General features: G+C 50.3%; 2 protein-coding genes across 17 annotated transcripts in view; one reads left to right on the forward strand and one right to left on the reverse strand.

Annotated features, from left to right (window-relative positions):
- Positions 1–20,056, forward strand: part of LOC308616704 (uncharacterized protein) — a 469,470-nt gene that overhangs the window by 14,597 nt on the left and 434,817 nt on the right. For all 16 annotated transcript variants that reach the window (XM_081233063.1, XM_081233051.1, XM_081233060.1 and 13 more), the window contains 2 exons: positions 4,527–4,627; positions 4,986–5,073. Coding sequence is in view for 8 of the 16 variants with exons in the window: in XM_081233052.1 (XP_081089178.1) it covers positions 4,527–4,627; positions 4,986–5,073 (189 nt within the window). In the remaining 8 variants the exon portion in view is untranslated. The remainder of the gene's footprint in view (positions 1–4,526; positions 4,628–4,985; positions 5,074–20,056) is intronic.
- The window catches only part of TRPC7 (transient receptor potential cation channel subfamily C member 7), a gene marked incomplete at both ends in the record, with an annotated part of 123,892 nt that continues 109,620 nt past the window's right edge, over positions 5,785–20,056 (reverse strand). Inside the window, 4 exons of the mRNA XM_081233040.1 lie at positions 5,785–5,954; positions 7,907–7,982; positions 14,948–15,028; positions 15,670–15,891. Coding sequence (XP_081089166.1) covers positions 5,785–5,954; positions 7,907–7,982; positions 14,948–15,028; positions 15,670–15,891 — 549 coding nt within the window. The remainder of the gene's footprint in view (positions 5,955–7,906; positions 7,983–14,947; positions 15,029–15,669; positions 15,892–20,056) is intronic.

Here is a 20,056-nt window from a genome sequence, read left to right on the forward strand (position 1 = left end):
ATTGATTAGAGCTGAGAGTGAAACCCTGGGGCTCTGTTCTGTTGTATCCTTGAAGTGATCAGGGGTTACTTCCTCCCTCGAGGAGACTGACCCAGCTCCGGTCTGGGGTGGTCACTGCTCCCCCAGCACCACCAGTCTGAAAACCCTATGAGTCACTGGTACAGCTGCTGGGATTCATGCTACTCTCAACAACCTGAGCTCACCGAAAGCAGCACAAGTCCCCCAAATCCAATATTGAGTTGTATTGTTATTTATGTAACTTGAATAGTCCACTTCACCAGCCTGCACCTACAAGTAAGGCTACATTTCCTATTTAGAGCAGGAACCTCATCGGCCAGAAATTGGTTATCCTCAAACTCTTTGCTGGTTATTTTGGGGGGGTTTCTGAGTGGTTAGCCCCCCAAACAAGGGGGATAACTGTAGTCACTATGCCCACTGCCTTGTTCCGCTTTCTGCTTTGGCCCCCCTTGGTCTCCCCACTACTAACTGCCGGCAGGGCTGTTGAGAGGTGCCTCACTGGAGCCACTGTCCATCACAGAAGTGCCCAGGGTGCCAATTCTGGGTCCTTTCAGAACTGGAGCCTGGGCGGATCAGGGAGAAGAGTCCTCTCCTGGTCCTGAGCTGCACCCATCACCTGGGCCCCAGAGCAGCCAGTATGTCCAGCGTCTTGTGGATTCACTCTTGAACAGTTTAACCAGCTTGAAACCATCACCCACCGTGTCTTCTTTAGAGTCTCAAGAAGAATAACCCTGACAGTTTCTGGCCCTTGCTCCTCTAACTACAGAAATGTAAAACAGCCCCAGGGGGAGGATGGGGCAAATAAGTCCTGGAGTCATTTCTGTGTTCATCAGGACTCTGAGGATGTAAATGACATCCAGAAACCCAGTGGAAACTAGCATCAACAAACATGAGACTTTATTTGGCAGCAAAGCTGAGAAGGCTTCTGGAACAGTTCCTCAGGTGTAGGAAGAGCTTCAGGAAGAAGGGCATCAGGGGTGAGAATGTGGCACAGCTCCCCTCTCCACCTTTCCTCTCTTCCCTCTCCCTCTTTTTTTCTCCTCTCCCCACTCCCCTCCGACCTTTACTTCTTCCCTCTCCTTAATTTCTCATCTGTGACCTCATTTGCAGCCAGCCTGTCTGTATGGCAGGGAGGGGTCTACTGGTGTCCCAGATTCACATTCCCCTGTGCAGCAACCCTACTGGAAAAAAAGATCTCTCTTTCTCAGTGTGCACATAGATATCAATCTCAGGGCAGGCATGTGATCGCCCGGCTTGGGGCTGTGTTGGTTTCAGGAGCACGGGGTACTCTGGTAGGTTGTGTTGCGGTTGGGGTGAGATCTGTTTCCAGCCAAAGAGGGGTCACAGCCGGTACAAAGCCTGCACGCCCATGCCCTCCCCCGCCCCACTCCTGCCTGCCCTGCCTTCCTCTGCTTTATCCACAAGCACACAGGGCCCTGGAGGTGGTTGGGTGGAAGCGGTACAGTTAGCAGTGCTATCTACCCTGTGAGTGTTGAGTCTGCACTCAGACACCTGAACGGGTCCTGGCATGCTTTTATTTGCATACACGAGGCTTTCTCTGGCCTTCTGCTTCCCCAGCGCACTGCTGGGACGGCAGGCCGCTGGGAGCGTGTGGGGTCAGTGCTGTCAGTGGGCACAGCTGATGGGCTCGTTGGACCCAGTTATTCCTGATGCAGACACTCCGGGGTCGTGGAATCCACACTTTTTAATCGTACTGTAATGACAGTGCCCTCCACGCCTGTCCCGCTTGCTCCAGGGAGCCCCATCCTTCCCCCTCCTCCTCCTGCCTCCCTGGATGCCTACAGAGGGCGGCTGGGTGAGGACCTGGCCTTCCAGCCGTGGTCTTATCTCTATGGCCCTGAGCACTTTTCCTCCACAGGCAGGGCCAAGCTGCCTTGGCCTCTCAGCTCTCAGGCCCTCCGCTCCATCCCTCTCCCGCCCCCTCTGAGGGAAGCAGGGCTGGGTAGGGAAGAGCCGTAGCTCCTCAAACACCGCTTGTCTCAAACGTTTTGATTCTTTCCTCAATCCTCTCTCTTCTTTAAAGACTCAGGCCTTTGGGAACCCAAGACCTAGACACCTTTCTTTTTTCCCTGCGTCTCTGTCATTTTTTCCCTGAAGTAAAGGGCTTGGGACATCCCTGTGGCTTGACCGTGGTGGGAAAGCAGAGGGAGAAACCCAGCTGATTTACCTAGGAAGAGCCAGCCAGGCGGCCTCTGCTCCGAGGCTGGGGAACCTCGGAAGCTTGCTATGTCTGCAGAGAGGGCGGAAGGGGGGTTGCTGCCTGGTTAACCAGCCTGGGTTGCTTGACGTCCCCGTGCTCACTAGTAGATCACCCTTCAAGGGATAAGAGGAAGGGAGGGGATAAACATAGAATGGGGCGTGGCCTGCCTGCCACAGCAGGATCAAAACTCCTAATTCCTGTCAGCCCCCCAGAGCCTCAGGCTCTACCCTTTACAGAAGCATTAATGAGTGCTTTCAGGAGTGACAGGCCGTGAGGCCGCTTATTTTTAACCAGACAACGGAGGCTGAGCTCCTGAGTGGGACAAGGTGTCTCAGCCTCCCTGAAGCAAGCAGACCTGGAGGTGCCGGTCTGGGCTTCCCAGGCCTGCGGCCGCTGGGAGGAACATTTGCAGAGTTGCACCCAGGTTAGGGAATCTGCTTTGGCCAGTGTTTTGTCTCCTGGGCCTCCTTGGGATGGAGGGAGGTGCTCTGTGATGGGCAGAGGAGGCCGGCTGTGCTTCTCAAGTGTGTGAGCTCTCCTCCTTCAGAGATAGCTCTGGGTACTAATTGGAGGTTTTTGCCCAGGAAGTGTTACTAGGATCTGTCAGGTCCTACTAGGAGCCATTGGAAGGTGACAAGTCGCTGGAGACCTTGATGCTTAACCACTGGTTACCCAGAAACCTGGACAGCACCGCCTCTCTGGAGTTCCACAGCACTGGGAGACAGGTTACAAGCATACACTAAAGTTACAGACTAAATAATGACTGTTGTGTAGAGGGCTGTGAGGGGACGGATCGGGTGCTTTGGGAAGTGTGAGTCTGGGGGAGCCTGGGCCCTTTCTCCTCCCCCTCTCTGTACTTGTGCCTTTCCCAGACTCCATTCCTCTGTCTCCTGTTTCGTCTCTCCAAGAACTGCTTCTCCTGCCTGGCTAATTCCACAGGAGCCAAGGAAATGGGGGAAAGTGAGGGAGGTTGTCAGTGCCTGGAAAACCACTAAGCGCCTGCCCCCGGCTCCAGGCTGACAGCTCTGCCAGCCCTCAGTCCCAAGGCCTCTCCAACAGCTTTCCATGAAAGAGACGTACCTCCCCGCCTCCACATCCCTCTGGCAGCCATGAATCCATTCCTGGACTACCGTCACCCCCCTAGATGTGGCAGCCAGAGCCTAATGGGTGCTGCTAGTTTTCATTCCCAGTTTTTAGTTACTTAGTGAGGCTTGTTTTCCTTTATCTCCTTAAGGGGCAAATTGGAGACTTGGGTTTGATAGGAAAAGGGCGCCCCAGGATTTGAAAAATAGGGCTGCCAGCTGCCTCTGGTAGAAGGCAGATAGGGAAATTGAATAATGCATCTTGGAAATGTTTATTAGCATTCTGATGATGGTAAGTGAGGGATCTGAAAGGAAATCTTCCACAAGTGTTGGTCATTTGTCCCCTGGTTAGGGAGGCTGATGTGCTTTGTGGGAAGAGTAGTTGATTTATCCCCCACGGGACACATATGTGTCTCATCCCTGATACTTAGCAAGGGACTCGGGAAATTCTGCTGAAGGGATTCAGTCATCATCTGCAGGCTTTTGAGGGGGGTGGGGGTGGAGCATGGATGAGCATTTGAGAAAAGCTTCAGGTATTCTCTCCATAACAACGCAACCTCACAAAGACAAGCTCACAATTTGATGGGCACTTCAGGATTTGCAGCTTCTTTGGAATCCATCCATGGACCCTCACATAGACCCCAGAGTTTACATCTGTAAGGCCCCCTGCGCATACATGTGCCCCCGATTCCTGCCGGACGCTTCTGCTTCCTTCTTGCTGAGCACTGGGTGCTGGTGCCAGGAAGGCCTGGGTTGGAGTCACATTTCAGGGCAACTTCTCCTGTCACCCATCTTGGCTGCCAAGGCCCAACAAATGTGGGCTTTTTTCCCCCTAGAAATGGGGAAGATTTGGCAAAACTGGGCCTGCATTCCTTATGGCAACAATTAGCTGGGCTTGGTGTCTATGCCCGCTTTAGATAGGGCGTGGCTGTCTGGGTTGTCATGGCCTCTTCCCGCCACCTCAGTGCTGGGACCAATTCAGTTCTGTTTATCACCCCAGTTGATCTGCACTTTTCTTAGAGCAGAGTTAAGTAAACAATTTTATCTCTGAAGATATATTGCATATCACAAAACACAAGTCTCCTCATACATATGCATATAGAAAACACTCATATACGCACATGTACATGCACATACCTGTTTGGCCCATCCAGGTTGTCTGCAAGGCATCTGAATTTGTGACCTGATCCTCTTCCTCCTCATAGGGTTGCTGTGAAGGTTCAGTGGACTGATGCATGCAGAGCCCTTGGCACAGTGCCTGGTACACAGCCAAGTGCTCACTCAGCACATCCAGCTGGTGTTACTAGTAAGTGATCCTTGGGGCCCAGTGGCATCTCCTCTAGTCCGCTCAGGATGGGCGTTGCTCGGGACTGGGGCGCCCTCTGGTGGCTACTCTTCCTACTCACACCTAGGCCCCACCGGAAAGATTTTAGGCTCCTTTCACCAGGCTCCCCTTCCTCCGCCACTCAGGGGGAGAGCGGGAGAGGTGGGATGGGAGAAAATGTTCCGCTTCCCTCACCATTTCCTTTGCCTCCTTCCTGACCTTGGGGAGGTTGGGGTCACTAGGTCTGGGGACAGGAGGAGACGCTTGGAGGTGGGGGTCCTGGCTGCGTGACTCCCATGGGTGGTACCTGCCCCCTCCCACTTGCTCATTCTCCTCCCAGAGCAGCAGATGCCCAAGGCCACCTCCAGAGAGGACGCAGGACAACAGGAGGGCAGCGCATCCACAGAGGCTCCCCAGGCTATTATGAGGTAATTTTATTTCTTTCCATTTCAGGTAAAAATAGTAAATACAAGATAATTTTAATAAAGGTAAAAATACATCATTTGGATTTTGTCGTTGTTCTCTGAACAGTGCTACCTACAGTACAATTTTTGATTTAGGATTTTTAAACCTTTTTTTTAATATAAACAAATAGAGCGATTTTGCTATTAGGCTATCTGTGTTCTCATCTGGCACTTAAGAATAGATCACAGGTCACCTCCCAGTTCCTTTGGATGTATGTGGGTGGTGGGGAGGGAGTGAGCAGGGCTGCATGGGATGAGGCATGATGGCCTCATGGGCCATGAGCCATCCAGGATGGCTTCCTGGATGCAGACAGCGCTGCAGTCCGTGTGCAGTGGGAGGGCACGAGTGTGCATCCGAGATGGCCTTTTCCTGTGCTGGTCACAGGGACATATGTCACTGTGACTGGACTGAAGGTGTTACATGCATCAGGGGGGGCACTTCCTCCCCTCCTCCTGTGGTCTAGTTTCTCACCCAACAGCCTAGATTCACAACAGTTCTGGGTCCAGGCAGGCCACTGGGCTGCAGATGTCAGCAAAGCTGGTCAGGACAGAGCCAGTTGGTCCCCTTAGAGTCCTAGAGGAGTGGCCCAGGCCCCTCCCGACCAGGGCTGGTGGCCAGGGCATCCCACCTGGCCTTGGAATGCTGGTAGAAGTCACAGGTGCTGATGCAGGCTGTTAAATGTCTTTGCCCTTGTTCACCCTCAGGTGGTCTTTGTTTAAGTTCTTTCCAAACTTCTCACTGAGCTGTTGGATGAGGTCCGCCAGCTCGCCGGTAGCTTGAGATTTCTCTTCAAGAAGCTCATAGCGCAGGCTGGAGATATCTTGCTTGATTTCCTTCAGTTCGCCTGCAAGGACAGATGAGATTTTGGTGAGATGAGCCCGCTGAAGGGGCTCATCCCAAGGGGCTCATCCCATAGGCATCTGGGACGTGCATCCTTCCCACAGAATGTCAGGCTACTACTGGTCCAGCCTACCAAGGGTGGAGGTGAGGGGACGGGAGCTCCGTCTTGACCTAAATCCCACTCAGCTTCTACCGACGAAGGACCATTCATCTGCTTAAGACCCCTCTCCCATTCCTGGTCATGCTCTCCATTAGGGGTTTGAGGTAGATGGAAGAATCAAGATCAGGGTTGTGAACTGCTAACACCTGTTTTATCGTGGTTGTTAGAATGCTGGTTTTGGAGCCATTAGAAGCAGATTTCAAGACTCTAAGCAACACCCTTGTTAACTGAAACATTTTTTTCTCATTATGCTCCATGTTTTGTTCCGTCGTCTCAGGGAGGAGAAACTCCCAAGTGTCTGAGGGGATCAGCTCAGCACAGTGGCTGCAGCTGTGGAGCCAGGCCTCCTCGCAGGGGCAGGGTCTGTCCGCACCACGCAGGCAGCATCCCTCACCGGTGCACCACGGCAGGCCTGCCTTCTCCTCTTTCTTTAGCAAGGGACCACAGGTAGGGTCTTCCACTTCTTTCCACAGCAAACCATGTGGTTAGAAATCCACATGGGCCTGGGCTGTGGGAATCTTCTTATTAACCACAAAGGGGAATCGAAAGGTTCTCTCCTGGTTTGAGAGATACTGGACTTGGCTCAAGTGGGAGTCCACTGCCTGGGGTCACGTTAGCCATACCTGTTTTTTAAGTATGCCTTATACACAGAAGATGCAGAGGTCTTAAAGGTACAGTTTGGCCAGTTTTGACAAAGGCATACATCCCCTATTTTCTTTCCATGGGGGCTTCGCCGGGCCCCAGTCTCATGGTGTGATTCTAGTGGCGTGAACCTGGGCAGCCCCTCCTTCTATAATCAGGTACATTCCTGTCAATCACGTCACATGCTGTGGGGAGCTGGCTGCCATGACACCTGGCAGTTTTGTATTTGAGACTCAACGGTAGGGGTGGGTAGGTGGGCTGCCACTCGGCTCCTAGACAGTGTCAGCCCTGGGATCATTCGGTCATTGCTGGCCTGGAGGCCACACTGTGGATGTCCCAGGATGAAGCAGAGGGTCACTAAATGACTAGGCTCCTTCGGGAGGCCCCTGGGGCCCTGGCAAGGGAGAGACTTCATACCTTCACTCTTGGAGGAGGCTCTTTCTAGGTAGCAAATACTTGCCCCAGGTGTCTCGTGAAGATTAATTACCTGGTGTATGGTAATTTGCTTTTCATTTAAGAGTAACTGCTTAAAATAGATTGGAAAATAACCCACGCAGGGAAAATAATGTAGTTTGCAAACTTCAGTGTGCATCAGGATGACCTGGCACCCTTATCACGATGCAGACCCCCAGGCCATGGTGGTGGGCTCTAGATCCGCATTTTTATCAAGTGCTTCTGAGGTGGGGGATTCTTTGAGAAACTGCTGGCTGGTAGCTTCTGAGAGCCAGTAAGTTAGACAGGACAGAGCTAGCTAGAACCAGGACCGCCGCAGAATCTGAAAGAGGTGTACAGTGTGCTCAGGGGATGAAGAATTCGGGGCCATCCTGAGCTCCAGGGACATGAGGCCGACTCACGGCAGCCGTGACTGCACAAGGCAGAACAACTGTGTGAGCGGGGCTCCACGCCCTGTTGCTGGTGCTGACAAAGACTTGGGGGCGGCTTTAAGTCAGAGCTAAGGGCAGCCCCAGCTGATGGTCAGCCAGGGGACAGAGACCCCAGTCCTACAACTCCGTGGGCCTGAATTCTGCCCACAGCCCAATGAGCCTCCCCAGGGCCTCCAGACAGGGACGTAGCCCCACCGCCAACACCTTGACTTTAGCTTGGTGAGACCACCTCTGGCTTCCGCCCTACAGCAAATGGATCCAATCGCTTACCTTCATTGACTTCGTCATTTTCTCTATCCACCTGGGCCTTCAGGACATATCTTTTTATGAGCCGTTTCATGATTTTCTGAAATGTGAACATAAGGAAGGGATCAAACCAGCCCAGCTCGTGTGCTGTAGGTGCGAGTGCCTTCCCTCCTGCAGAGCGCCTGTCAGCACTGGGCATCCTCCCTTGTCTGAAGCCTCACTTTCGAGGGGTGCCCTGCCTAGTGGGGAAGGTTCCAGTATCTCTGGATTCAATACCACCTGCGCCCGGGATGTGAAAACAGGGTACTCTCAGTGGCAGAAGGCCCAGCCACGGAGAGAGACAGAATCACCTGAGATCCACGGGCACTGCTTGAGGGTCCTAGGCCTGCCTCTACCCTGGCCTTTGTGACCTTAGCCCATCATGCCCTCTTCTCGGGGCCTGAGCTCTGAAACACTTTCTTGTATTTCAACAACTGATGCGATCACGGGGCAGTAAGGAAATCTTAGCAGGCCAGCCCTGTTGGAGCTGCCTCCGTCAAGCTGCTGGGCAGGAGAGAAGGTTCGCTTAGCCCACAGTCAGGACCAGGCACAGAGGACCAGTCCACTGTACTTTGGAAAATTCCTACCAGAGGTAGAGACAGATACAGCCTTGGGAGGGTTGGCCAAGATACCGCCTCCCTGACGTCTCACCACACGCCCCACAGTGTCACACTGTCAGTCATGCTGGAGGTCCCACTTATTATGCAGATTCTATAAGCCAAGGAGGCAGGAACAAACAGTTAAGAGCCACCAAGAATAGAGCCAAGTGTAAGAAAGACCGCAGGCGGTGAACTTTGGATTTTGCCGGCTAGTCATTCCAGGGTTACTGTGATATCGCAGGATTTAAAAATGTTCTGGTGGCCGAGCCTTCTGAATCTGTAGGAGCCAAGCAGCACCGTGAAGGGGGGGCTTCCCTGCTCCTCGGCATCCCTTCTGGTGACCGACTTGCCTGCTCACTCTGAGGACCGAGGGGACAGAGGTGGCATTTGCTAGGTTGAAGGGCCCCGAATTCTGTCCCCAGCTTTGCTGTGTGAGGTCAAGTAGGTGGCTAAGTTCTCTCTGACTCCCTGGGCTCAGGAAAAGCTTCTGGCAAGTAGAAGAGAAGTGAGCTGCCGGGATGCAGAGAGCTGGAGGATTGATCTCATTATTACCACCAACTGGTGGTCCCCTCAAAGCCTTTAATGGTGACAGCCTTGCCAAGGAGGCGTCTCCAGCCCTATGATTCCATGACTCAGTGTCCCGGGACACTGAGCTCTGAGCCGGCTCATGTGGGCCACTTCTGCCCCTCCTCAGCCCCTGCTGGTGGTCCGCTTGGCTCTGTGGTTTGTGTCATGCTCTAATTTCAGGCTGAACGGTTCATTAGCGAGTTGCCTTCATGCTGCTCCTTCTCTGAGAGGCTTGGGTCTTGTCCTGTTGGTGGTTAAACTGCAATGCTAGATTTCTCACCAATGTTCTCGTAGTCAATAAGGCAGGTTACCTAAGTTTTAAGAATCTGTGCCTTCTGTGGGACTCAATGATGTTCTTTTCACTTTGAATTGGAAAAACAAAACAAAATAAACTTTGTCCTGAACCAGTTCTCATGGGGGAAAACCCCCAACAAACCAGATACCCAAGTATCTGACATTCTTACTGAATAAGAAATTTGGAAGTATTCTACTGCAAACTTTCAGGCCAACATAAGACAAAGGGATCTAGTTAAAAGTTTGTTGCCTTTTTAAAGGAAAATGTCAAGAATTAGAGGTCCTTCCATTTCTGGATCCATCATTTAAACAGACTGTATATTTACGACGTAAAATTATAAGCCAGAGAATGGAAGTGGAGCGCTCCCTTTTCTGTGATGGAGCTGAGCAGAATCCTTTCATAGCTACGGCAGAAGCTGTCATCCTCCTGGCTTCATGTGCACATTGTGTTTTAGTGCAACATGATTAAACTGATGACTTTAAAAGATTTCATAGTATGTGGTTATTATTAAGACACATTTGTTGAGTACTTCCTGCAGCCCAGGAGTTGTGTTATCCTCCTTGACAAAATGACCTCATGGAATCCTCCCAGAAACCAGGTGAGATGGGGGTTGTCGTCTCCATTTACAGATGAGGTCACTGAGGATCAGAGAGCGAGGTGACTTCTCCAGGATCACACAGCCAGAAAGTGGCAGATCTGGGATTTAACCAAAATGGAAACCAAAGCTGGCGCTTCGTCCAAGCTTCAGAAAAAGGTTAAGTGCACGATGGTTTTGGAGATGAGATGCAAGAAACTGGCTCCTGTTGGTCACAGGGGCCTTGGACCGCTTCTGGGTACCAATCTGTCCTTTACAAAGCACAAAGTCTTTTATGCAAGAAGAAGCCTCAGCTAGATTTCAGAGGATGGATTGTTAGCCTGCAGAAGAGGGTCACTGGTATGTCATTGTCCTAAATGCCCGAGGCTTGCTCTTGAACCCTGGCATGCTTGATCTGAGCTGTGGTTTCTGCAGACCTGCAGCTCCAAGGGGGGAGCAGCAAGGGTTTGCTTTTAAGCCTCTCACCACAGATTAGGATTTTAGAGGTTTAATAGGGAAGCAGAATCGCGTGAGCACGGCAGACATGCAGGGACCCTCTAACCTTCCTCCGTACCCCAGGAGTGACATGTACCTTAAGCAAGAACAGTGTGACCACCTGTTGGTTGCTTAGAGACTTGATGCTCTGATGAGGACCTAGCCTCCCCTCTGGCCTATGCATGTTAGACCACTTGGGATCTGGGGGAGCAAGATGCCAGTCTCGCCCCCAGCAATTCTGAAATGGTTAGAAAATGACCAGAGTTCTCTTAACGTGGATGCTACAGAGGATCTCTGTTTGCAGAAAAGATGGACGTCAAAAGCCTCCCCTACTTCACTATGTGGAGGAAAAGCATGGCCCTTTGTGATGAGTTTGCGACCCTTCCTGGCCATCTTCCATAGAGTTTTCACTTCATGGAGATACTAAACTTTCCCCAAATTAACATGCCCTTGTCAGTGCCAACTTAGCCCACTTTGCCCTGAGGCATTTAGCAAGTACTGGAGATGAGTATATTCAGTGATCTTACTCAGGAAAAATAACTAATACTGAGGTGCCCGATGGGTAAGAATGGTTGTGACACCGAGACCCACATCCAGGGAGGGAGGCACACAGTTCCCCTGCCCAGACTCCAAGAGCCAGGTGGCCTCTGGCTGCTGCTGGTGAGGAGGGAATGGAAGGGACCGCTCTGTGCAGCCAGGGCAGCTGAGACAAGGAAGAGAATACACGTGTTGAACATGGCAAACCAAGTAGCATCCAGAGGAAAGCAATGCTGCCACCTAGGAGCAGAGAAATTGAGGAACATTTGGAAAAGAATGGACAAAATGGATCACAGGACAAGTCATTTGTTAAACTGGGGTTTATCAGACCCCAGAATGGAAGAAATCATTGTTGGCAAGCTGTCTATCCTGTTGGCTTTAATTTCTACAGAAAAGGCAAAAAAGAGGACTCCCCACTGGGCTTTGGGGAAGGGATTGCATCATAAAAGTTGGGGCTTTTTTCAGTGATGGACTGTGCCTACATTCTACGATTCGTTTGTGATGCAGCTTGTCTGCTTTGCCCATGAATGAAATGTATCCTTAGAGACTGAGTATATGAAGTCTGTACACATCCCAACAGGTGGACATGCCAGATCTTGGAACAGGTCAAGGGTAGCTTTAATAGGAAGCACACTTTGGCCATTTTGCTGGTATCATGGTTTTGTTCCATTGTTTGGTCTCATGTCCACAGAGCCCAGATTGGAAAAAAAAAATTTACAAAAGCAAGGAAGAAATTTTGTGAAAAATGACAATTCAGAACCCTGGAAGCCTAAGAAAAGCAAAGCACAGAGAGCCTCTGAAGTTTGGAGGAACTGCCTTCCCTTATAACAGAGAGCCCTAAAAAGTTGAAGGAATGACAAGCTTAAAATAAACATCCAACGTGCTAAGTTTGAGCAATCAAGCAGATCCACTAGAGACACAAAGGAAACAAGCTTAACAACTACACACGTATCAGTGACGGGGCTTTTATCTTATCAGGATCGCTCCAGAATGTCTCAGAACCTCGACAGTGAGAGGCTGACAGCATACATGCTCCGAGAGATTAAGGCTGTGGGTGCAGCCTGGATGGTAAGAAAGAGGGCGTGAACTGGGTTCCTCACATTCTTGGCACTTTGGGAAGTTGCTTTGAGAGGAAAGCAATACAGCGTGGAAGGCCACCAGTGGGCCCAAGAAATCGGCTGAGCCACTTTTAGATCCCTGCCCAAATCCTTCGTTCTGTACTGGTTGCTGCCCCGTGATAGCAAAAGCACCTTCCGTTCCTAGCTTCCCCACAGGCTCAGATAGAGCTCTTCCCAGTAGCTGTCAGACACAGACAGGGCAGGTTCCGACGCTGTGAAAAGGAGTAAGGGGCCAGTGCCCTGGCAGCATGATGGGGTGCAAGAGGGGTGCCCTTCTGAGTCAGACAGATCTCACTTCAACCATCCGTGTGACCTTTGCCACGAAGCCTGAATTCCCTCAGCTGTTCAGTGGGGATTACAGATCCTGCCTCTCTCACATGCCCTAGTGTCTAGTCTGCTCCAGCTGCCTGTCTGTGTCAACTCAACGTTTACTCCTATTTGACCAGATGATAGCTCAGGAAGATGCCCAGACTTGACCTTGAAGGACTGAGCAAGGTGCGAATGTACAAATGCAAGATGCTTTCTGCTCCATCCACTGTCCTCTCAGCCCCCTCCCTCTGACGCCCACTGGCCCAGTTTTTCTGTCTTCTTGTGACAACGATTTGAATAAGTTGCCCCAGGCTTTTCTTGCTGGATTCACAAAATACAGGGTGAGACTGCTTTCCCAGGCCATCAGTAGCCTGAAGCTGCAAACCGGCTAATCTGTGTAATCATAGCAGGAAGCTCTCTGGGAGACTGAGGGCTGCAGGGACTCAGCCAGTAATGATGAAAGACAGAAATGGGATTGCTCAAGACTGCTCTGGAACATGCCCTTGTTCATAAAGGATTCATCCTGGGTATAGACATTCACCACATCAGCTGCCTTCCTTGATGTCAGCTGCTGATTCTGCTCAAAACCCAGGAGAGATCTGGCCCTAATCTATTAGGGTTTTCTTTTCTTTTTTAATAATTTATTTTATTTTATTTTTGGCTACATTGGGTCTTCATTGCTGCACGTGGGCTTTCTCTAGTTGCAGCGTGCAGTCTTCTCATTGCGGTGGCTTCTCTTGTTGGGGAGCACAGGCTCTAGGTGCGTGGGCTTCCATAGTTGTGGCACATGGGCTCAGTCGTTGTGGCTCGTGGGCTCTAGAGCACAGGTTCAGTAGTTGTGGCACAAGGGCTTAGTTGCTCCGCGGCATGTGGGATCTTCCCGGGCCAGGGCTCAAACCTGTGTCCCCTGCATTGGCAGGCAGATTCTTAGCCACTGCACCACAAGGGAAGCCCCTGTTAGGGTTTTCTATCTTTTCTGTGGCACAGATAATCTCTACTTCTCTCCGAGAAGCTAAGAAATAAAAATCCTTCCCCTGACCAAAGGATTTGTCCTGTGAAATAAATCAAAGCAGATCAAACTGGTCAGGTCCAATTTTGTGCACAATTAAAGGCAAGACTTGCCCTTTGCCAATTTTTAGCCCATGTCATCTGATAAAACTATAAGTACTACAAGGGGTGAGCTGTTTCTTAATTGTACACTTAACTCCTCCTAACTGCACAGCTAGCTTCTGAAATGTGGATGGAGATTCTATTAGAGACCTGTGTCTGGAAGATGCTAAGTCTGTAATGGCTCTCTTGGGGATGGTGGCACCAGGGTCATATCACCTTGGCCTGAAGGAACACTCAGGACAGCTTCAGATTTACATCTGATCGGAAATGGCCAGCATGGGTAAAGCTGATGGTCATTGGGAGTGGGAAAGCAAGAAAAGTATGGCCTGCACTTTTATAATCAGTAACCTGTGATAACCATTTATCACTGGCTGATGCAAACGGATACAGAGATTTTTGTATTCATTTCCAAAAGCAAAGCAAGATCTGTAAGCATATAAGTTCTCCTAATTTTTATAACAACAGACTTTGCCTGCTGGCAGTCTAAGTTCAGGTGCTTACCGAAGACATCAATATCCACCTGGTTGCTTAAGACAGATCCCTGGGAGCCATCCTGCGTGCCTGCTTCTCCCTACCCTGCGCCCGCTGGCTTGCCTCACGTCCCTTTGGCAGTGCATCCCAAACGTATACTGAGCCAGTCGGTTTCTCTCCCTCACCCTTCTCACACTCCAAGTCGCCATTCCTTGTGCCTGGATGACTGTCACATCCTCCTCACTGGTCTCCCTGCTTCCACTCTTGTCCTCACCGGTCTCTTCTCATTATAGCAGTTAGGTAGTCTTCTTAAAGCATAAATAAAATTTTATCATCTTCTCCCTCCCCCAAGTTAAACTCCTCCCACTGCCTTTCTAGGTACATCAGAGTAAAATCCACCTCCTGACCTCGCTCCAGTCCCCTGACTTCGACTCTGACCTCATCGCCCTCCCCTCTCCCCTTCTCAGAGCTCTAGCTGCTCCGGACCCACCAAGCTTCTCCCCTCTGGCTTTTGCTGATGCTCTTCCTCTGCCTGAAAGGCCCCACGTGGCTGCCTCCTTCTCACCTCTGAGGTTTTAGCTAACTGTCCTCTCCTTCAAGATACATCCACTGACAGCCATATCTAAGCAGGGGCTCCCTATTTTTCTCCATTTTAACATCTGATTGTTTTCTTCTTGGCACTTTTATCAATTTGAAGTTGCATATTTATTTGTGTGTTTACTTGCTCATTGTGTCTCCCCCTCTATGGACTGGAAGTACCAGTAAGATAGGAACCACGTCTGTATCCCCAGGAAGCAGCATGGTGCCTGGCATACAGTAGGCACTCAATAAATATTTGTCGAATGAAGGAAGGAATGAAGCTGTGTTCTGGGGGGAGTGACAGAGCCATGTGACTAAATCGGTGTCTTAACGGAGTCCACTTCTGCCCATACCTGGGAAAGGGGTGGTTACCTGATATCTGGTGGGCTTGCTGTACGTGTTATTTGCTGGCAGGTTTTCAGAATTCCTCATGCCAGCCTGGTAGCGAGTCTTCTGGGAAAAAAATAGAAAATGCATAATATATAATATATAATACATGATACATGACGGTACATACATACATGCTAGGACTCGAACAGGACCTGCATACGGGGCTGTCTCTAAAATGAGGACCCTCAGGAGGTCACTATACCCACTGCTGCTTGGCTTTCTAGAACATGTTCCTGGGGCCTCTAGTTCTGTAGGATGTCAGTGGGTTACAAATGACTGTTTGGTCAGCTTTGTTTGGAAAGCACTCAGTTAAAGTGATGTGGGTGTCCTTCCTCCAAGACTCCCCAGAGATTTTAATATGCTAATAATTGAGAATCTCCAGGAGGGGGAGATAATGGGCAGGGAAACTTTCTTCCCAGAATCATAATCCAGATACTTTCTGGGAAGAGCTAATCTGCTTCCGAGTCCACTAAGGAGTCCCTCAGTGGGGTCCCGGCTCAGCCCGCAGGAGGAGGGGCACTACGGCCGGCCGGCTGCCCATGCTGGTGCTGCAGCTTTGCTGATGTGCTGGCTGATTCTGGAAAGCACGGGGTCCCTCCGGGCTCCTGACTTCCCTTGTATCAGGGGCACCATCTGAATCAAACACACAGCTCCCCCTCCCCCTCCTGCTGCCTCTCTAGCCCCATAAGTCCCACGCTACCTACCCTGAATTTAGAATTCAGCATGCCCATTTCAAGGTCATTTTCACAGCTTTTGGCCTTAGATTTGCAGAGTTTTATGAGGCACATCTTGATTCTCATTATGAGATAATAAAATGATTTAGGACTTGGCACTAGATTAAAAGGAGCAGGTAGAGTTCTTCCTTCATCAAAATAAGACAGCCAGAGCTTTGCTCGGGCAAACTTCCACTCCACATCTGCATCCTCCTGTGAGGCAAGGAAAATAACAGCACACCATCAGAGGCAGTGCTATCCAACAGACACATAACGTCAGCCACAAAGGAGAACCACACCAAGGGCATTTACATTTTCTAAGAGCCACATTATAAAAAGTAAAATGAAGCAAGTGAAATTAATATCAGTGATGTTTTTTATTTAATCTGATAGATCCAAAATGTTATCATTTCAACATGTAATCGTTATAAAAAGTATTTATGAGATAGCTCAGATTTTCTTGGCATAGCGAGTCCTCGAAATTGGCATGTATTCTACACTCAGCACATCTCAATTTGGACTGGCCACATTTTGAGTGCTCGGTACATGTGGTTCATGGCTACTATATCAGACACCATCATGTGTTTCCTATTAGAAAGTGCATTTCTCATTGGTCAGAATGCTGTCAAATGATGTTAAGAGGTCTAGTGTATGTAATTCAAGGGGAGCAAACCTGATGAGCTGGCAGGAGGTAGTCTGGCCATGCCCTCTTCCCTAGTGGTGGTGGTGGTAGATTTAAAGCCCAGATCTGTTACCTCTGGGTTGGTGGCAATGCCAGAAACACTGAGTGGGCCCCCCTGAGAGGTAGCAGGTGTGTGTTTTCTGTAGGGAGGCTCCTTGGGCCCCTGTCCTAGGAGGGCAGTCTGAGGCCAGGAAAGAGGCGTGGGGTTTGGAATCAGCTAGACCCTTACTAGCTGTGTGATGTAGGCAGTGGTCTTGGGCCTGCTCCTCTGCTCATGGTGATAGCTTGCTTCCCGTAGCCCTGAGGTCGGCACTGAATATGTGCTCTGTGAGCCGTGGGCTTTTCTCCCCACAGGCCCGAGCTACACTTCAAGGGGCTGTGAGCCCAGCAGGGGCCCACGTGAGGCTGCTGGGATGTGCCAGGAGAGTATAAAGTCATTACCAGCAGGCTTGCTTTTACTGAGACCCCATCAGCACCTGGCCTGCTCTATGCGGACATGCTATACAGGTCGTTTAGACTGGAAGCTTTGTGAGGGCAGGGGTCGTTCCTGGTCTCGGCTGTACAGCAGAGAGGTGTGGGAGGGACTGCCAACCTGAGAGGAAGGGTGATGCAGTGGAGAGAGCACAGGCTCCGAAGCCTGGCTGGGTTCAAACCCTGCCTCTGCTCCTTACTAGCTGTGTAACCATGGCAGGTAACTTAGCTGCTCTGGGCCTCAGTTTCCTCATCTGTAAAATGAGGTTAATAATACCTACCTCATAGGCTCTTGTGGGAGTTAAAGAAGTTAATGCAGGAAAAACAATGTCAGATACTTAGTAAACCCTCCGTAAGTATTATTTGTATCTCCATAGCTTAATACATTGCCTGATGTTCAACCTTCAGTCACTCAGCAAACTATGTGCTCACCTAGCGCTCACCTACTGTGTGCCTGGCCTGTGCTAGGTAGGTACTGGGGATGGCAATCCTGCTCTCCTGGGACACGCAGCCTGGCCAATGACACGAGTATGTTAACTCATCAGCTCTTTGTATCTAGAGCTGGGCTAAGAGCTGGGGGAGGCACTGGGTGCTGGGGGTCAGGGAAGGCTGCCCCGAGGGCTAGCATTTGAGCTGAGATCCAAGGGGTGAGTAGTTCTCAACCAGGTCAAGTGTGGGTGGGCTGGGGTGGAGAAGAGTAGCAGTTAATTAGTGGAGAGGCAGTGAGAAGTGTAAACAACTCTTCTGAGGCAGTAAAGAGCAGGAGACAAAGAGGCTCAGAGCTGGAAAGTGAAATGGAGGGAGGATTGTTTGTAGTTACTTTTTTTTTTTTCTTTTTTTTGTGGTACGCGGGCCTCTCACTGTTGTGGCCTCTCCCATTGCGGAGCACAGGCTCCGGACGTGCAAGCTCAGCAGCCATGGCTCACGGGCCCAGCTGCTCCGCGGCATGTGGGATCTTCCTGGTCCGAGGCATGAACCCGTGTCCCCTGCATTGGCAGGCAGACTCTCAACCACTGCGTCACCAAGGAAGCCCTTTTTTTTTTTTTAAAGATCAAGAGATGGGACTTCCCTGGTGGCACAGTGGTCAAGAATCCACCTGCCAACGCAGGGGACTCTGGTTTGAGCCCTGGCCCGGGAAGATCCCACATGCCGCGGAGCAACTGAGCCCGTGCGCCACAACTACTGAGCCTGTGCTCTAGGGCCCGTGAGCCACAACTACTGAGCCCCCGTGCCATAACTACTGAAGCCCCCGCACCTAGAGCCCATGCTCCGCAACAAGAGAAGCCACTGCAATGAGAAGCCTGAGCACTGCAACAGAGTAGTCCCTGCTCGCCTCAGCTAGAGAAAGCCCATGCACAGCAACGAAGACCCAATGCAGCCAAAAATAAATAAATAAATTTATTTAAAAAAAAAGATCAAGAGATGCATTTAAATGCTGAGAGGCAGGATTAGCTAGAGAGGGGGAGAGGGTGAGGATGTAGGTGGGGAGGGCTAATGTGCAGTGGCTGATCCCGAGGAGGGGAGAGGGCAAGGGGGCCAGGGCGCACGGCTGGGGCTGCTCAGGGGGAGAAGGCCTGTCTGCCTACAGGAGGGCAATGGCAGGGCCGGGGGGGGGGGCGGGGCGTGGCAGGCACAGAGGCAGGCAGGTCCATGGATTCGGACGTAGGTGCTCAAGATCTGTTGAATAAATAAGTGTTTTCCTGTAAGAACTTACAAATACGTACTTCATTAAGGTTCACTGTGGCCGTGAACACTAGGCACGTCCCGGCAGCCGATCTCAGGGTCCTTGTACACGAATCACCAGTAAGACAGTGGGGACATTTGCTCTCACCAGACAAGGAGAAGCCCAGCGCCCAGTGGGCTGCAGTGGGCTCTCTCTGTCTCCTGGCACCGCCCTGTGGTGGATAACTTGACGTCATAAGCCGTGGGCTTGCTCACTCCTGCCCCAAACTAGTGGGCATCACTCATGCTAATCACGTGACTTCCCACGTTACGTTCATTTGGACCAACGCACAATGTGCTCGATAGGATGGGGCAGAACACCTGGGGCGAGTGCTCCAGAGACCCATGTATTCCAGGGACCATCTGCTTTCTCTTACATGTGGGGAAGCTGAGGCCCAGGAGGGCAGGGAGGGTGAGTTAGCAACAGCTCATTATCCACATAGGTGACCAAGTCTGTAAAACACTTAAATATATATATATGTATATATATATATATATATATGTTGTTTGTCTGCTGACACAGTGTTGCGTTTTCCTGTAGGTCGCGGGGTGGCAGGGTGGTGAGGCTGGGGGCTAAGACTAAGGCTTCACACTGGCTCACCTCTTCCTCTCTCCTCTTACCTCTTTTTCTTGCTCAGTCTACACTCTTGCAGTGCAGTGCTGAGTATACCACATTGTTGTATCCCTCCCTGCCTTGGCACATGCTGTTCCTACAGTTTAGAATACTCTTTTTTGGAGGGATTTTATGGACCAAAGCTTTCCCCTAAAATTCATATGTTAAAGCCCTGACCACAAGTATCTTAGAGTGTGATTATATTTGGAGAGAGGGCCTTTAAAGAGGTAATTAAGGTTAAAGGAGGCTATAAGGGTGGGGCCCTAATCCAATATGACTGGTGTCATCATAAGGACAGGAAGAGATACACAGAGGAAAGGCCCTGTGAGGACACAGCAAGAAGGCAGTCATAGGCAAGCCAAGGAGAGAGGCCTCAGAAGAAACCAGTCCTGCCAGTACCTTGATCTTGGACTTCTACCCTCCAGAACTGTGAGAAAATAACTTTTTGTTATTTAAGCCACCCAGTCTGTGATATTTTGTTGTGGGAGCCCTAGCAAACAAATACATGGAAGTCTTAATTTTTTCCTATACACAGGTAATTGTTTCTTATAAAAGACTTAAGTACAGAGGTATACCAAGCAAACGCGAAAGTCCTTTCAAATCTCCTTTCTTGTTTCACTCCCTTCCCCAGAGGATACCCTTTTTCTACCTTTGCTTTCTGTATCTGCACATTTGTATTATTATGTACATGAGATTTGCCTATGGATATTTTTCTACAGCTTGCATTTTTTCACTTAACAATATCATAGAGATTTGCTCTGTCAGCACAAAAAGGTCTTTCTCATTGTTTATAAACAGTATTTTAAAGTCTGTGCTATATCAGTTTATTTAAATATTCCTATATTGATGGGCTATTTCCAAGTTTTTCTTTTAATGAACATCTATGTAAA

Source organism: Mesoplodon bidens, assembly GCF_964165515.1.
Source record: "Mesoplodon bidens genome assembly, chromosome: 4".
Lineage (NCBI taxonomy): Eukaryota > Metazoa > Chordata > Mammalia > Artiodactyla > Ziphiidae > Mesoplodon > Mesoplodon bidens.